Source organism: Olea europaea, chromosome 12, assembly GCF_002742605.1.
Source record: "Olea europaea var. sylvestris chromosome 12, O_europaea_v1, whole genome shotgun sequence".
NCBI lineage: Eukaryota > Viridiplantae > Streptophyta > Magnoliopsida > Lamiales > Oleaceae > Olea > Olea europaea.
This window is the reverse complement of record NC_036248.1, coordinates 24,723,687-24,724,428: the sequence shown is the minus strand read 5'-3', so window position 1 is coordinate 24,724,428 and position 742 is coordinate 24,723,687. Positions and strand designations below refer to the sequence as shown.

Sequence of the window (742 nt, the reverse complement as noted above, 5' to 3'; positions counted from 1 at the left end):
ATTGGTTTTTGATGAAGCTCCATTGAAGGATAGAGGGATTTGGGGTGCAATGATTTCAGGGTATGTGCAGAATAATTGTTTCAAAGAAGGATTTCAATTGTTTAGGCTAATGCAATTGAGTGGCATTAAACCTGATGAAGCAATATTTGTTGGCATATTATGTGCTTGTGCTCATATGGGCTCTCTTGAAATTGGGATATGGATTCATAGTTATGTAAAGAAATTGAGATTGCCATTGAGTGTTAAATTGGGGACTGCTCTTATTGACATGTATGTGAAATGTGGGCGGTTGGATTTAGCCGATGAAGTGTTCGATGAAATGCCAAACAGAGATGTTGTTACTTGGAATGCTATGATCTCAGGATACGCTATGAATGGGAGTGGAGATTGTGCACTTGAGATGTTTAATCAGATGCAAAAGGTTGGAGTGAGGCCAGACCATGTTACGTTTATCTCTTTGTTCACTGCTTGTAGCTACTCAAACATGGCATATGAAGGTCTGAATTTGCTGTATATTATGCTTAATGTGTACAAAATTGAGCCCAAAAGTGAGCACTATGGATGCATAATCGACCTTCTTAGTCGCGCTGGGCTTATCGAAGAAGCAAATTATGTAGTTCAGAGAATGCCGATTTCAAGTGCTCCCTCTGAAGCAGCAATAGCTTGGAGGGCATTACTTAGTGCTTGCTGTAGACACGGCCAAATCGATGAAGCAGAAGTTGCTGCTAAGAGAATCGTGCAG

The 742-nt window shown here is 40.6% G+C and overlaps 1 protein-coding gene across 1 annotated transcript in view; it reads left to right on the top strand.

Annotated features, from left to right (window-relative positions):
* The first annotated feature begins 49 nt into the window (after positions 1 to 49).
* LOC111406820 (pentatricopeptide repeat-containing protein At5g66520-like) overlaps positions 50 to 742 on the top strand; it is a 1,610-nt gene continuing 917 nt past the window's right edge. Inside the window, exon 1 of the mRNA XM_023036192.1 lies at positions 50 to 736. Coding sequence (XP_022891960.1) covers positions 50 to 736 — 687 coding nt within the window. The remainder of the gene's footprint in view (positions 737 to 742) is intronic.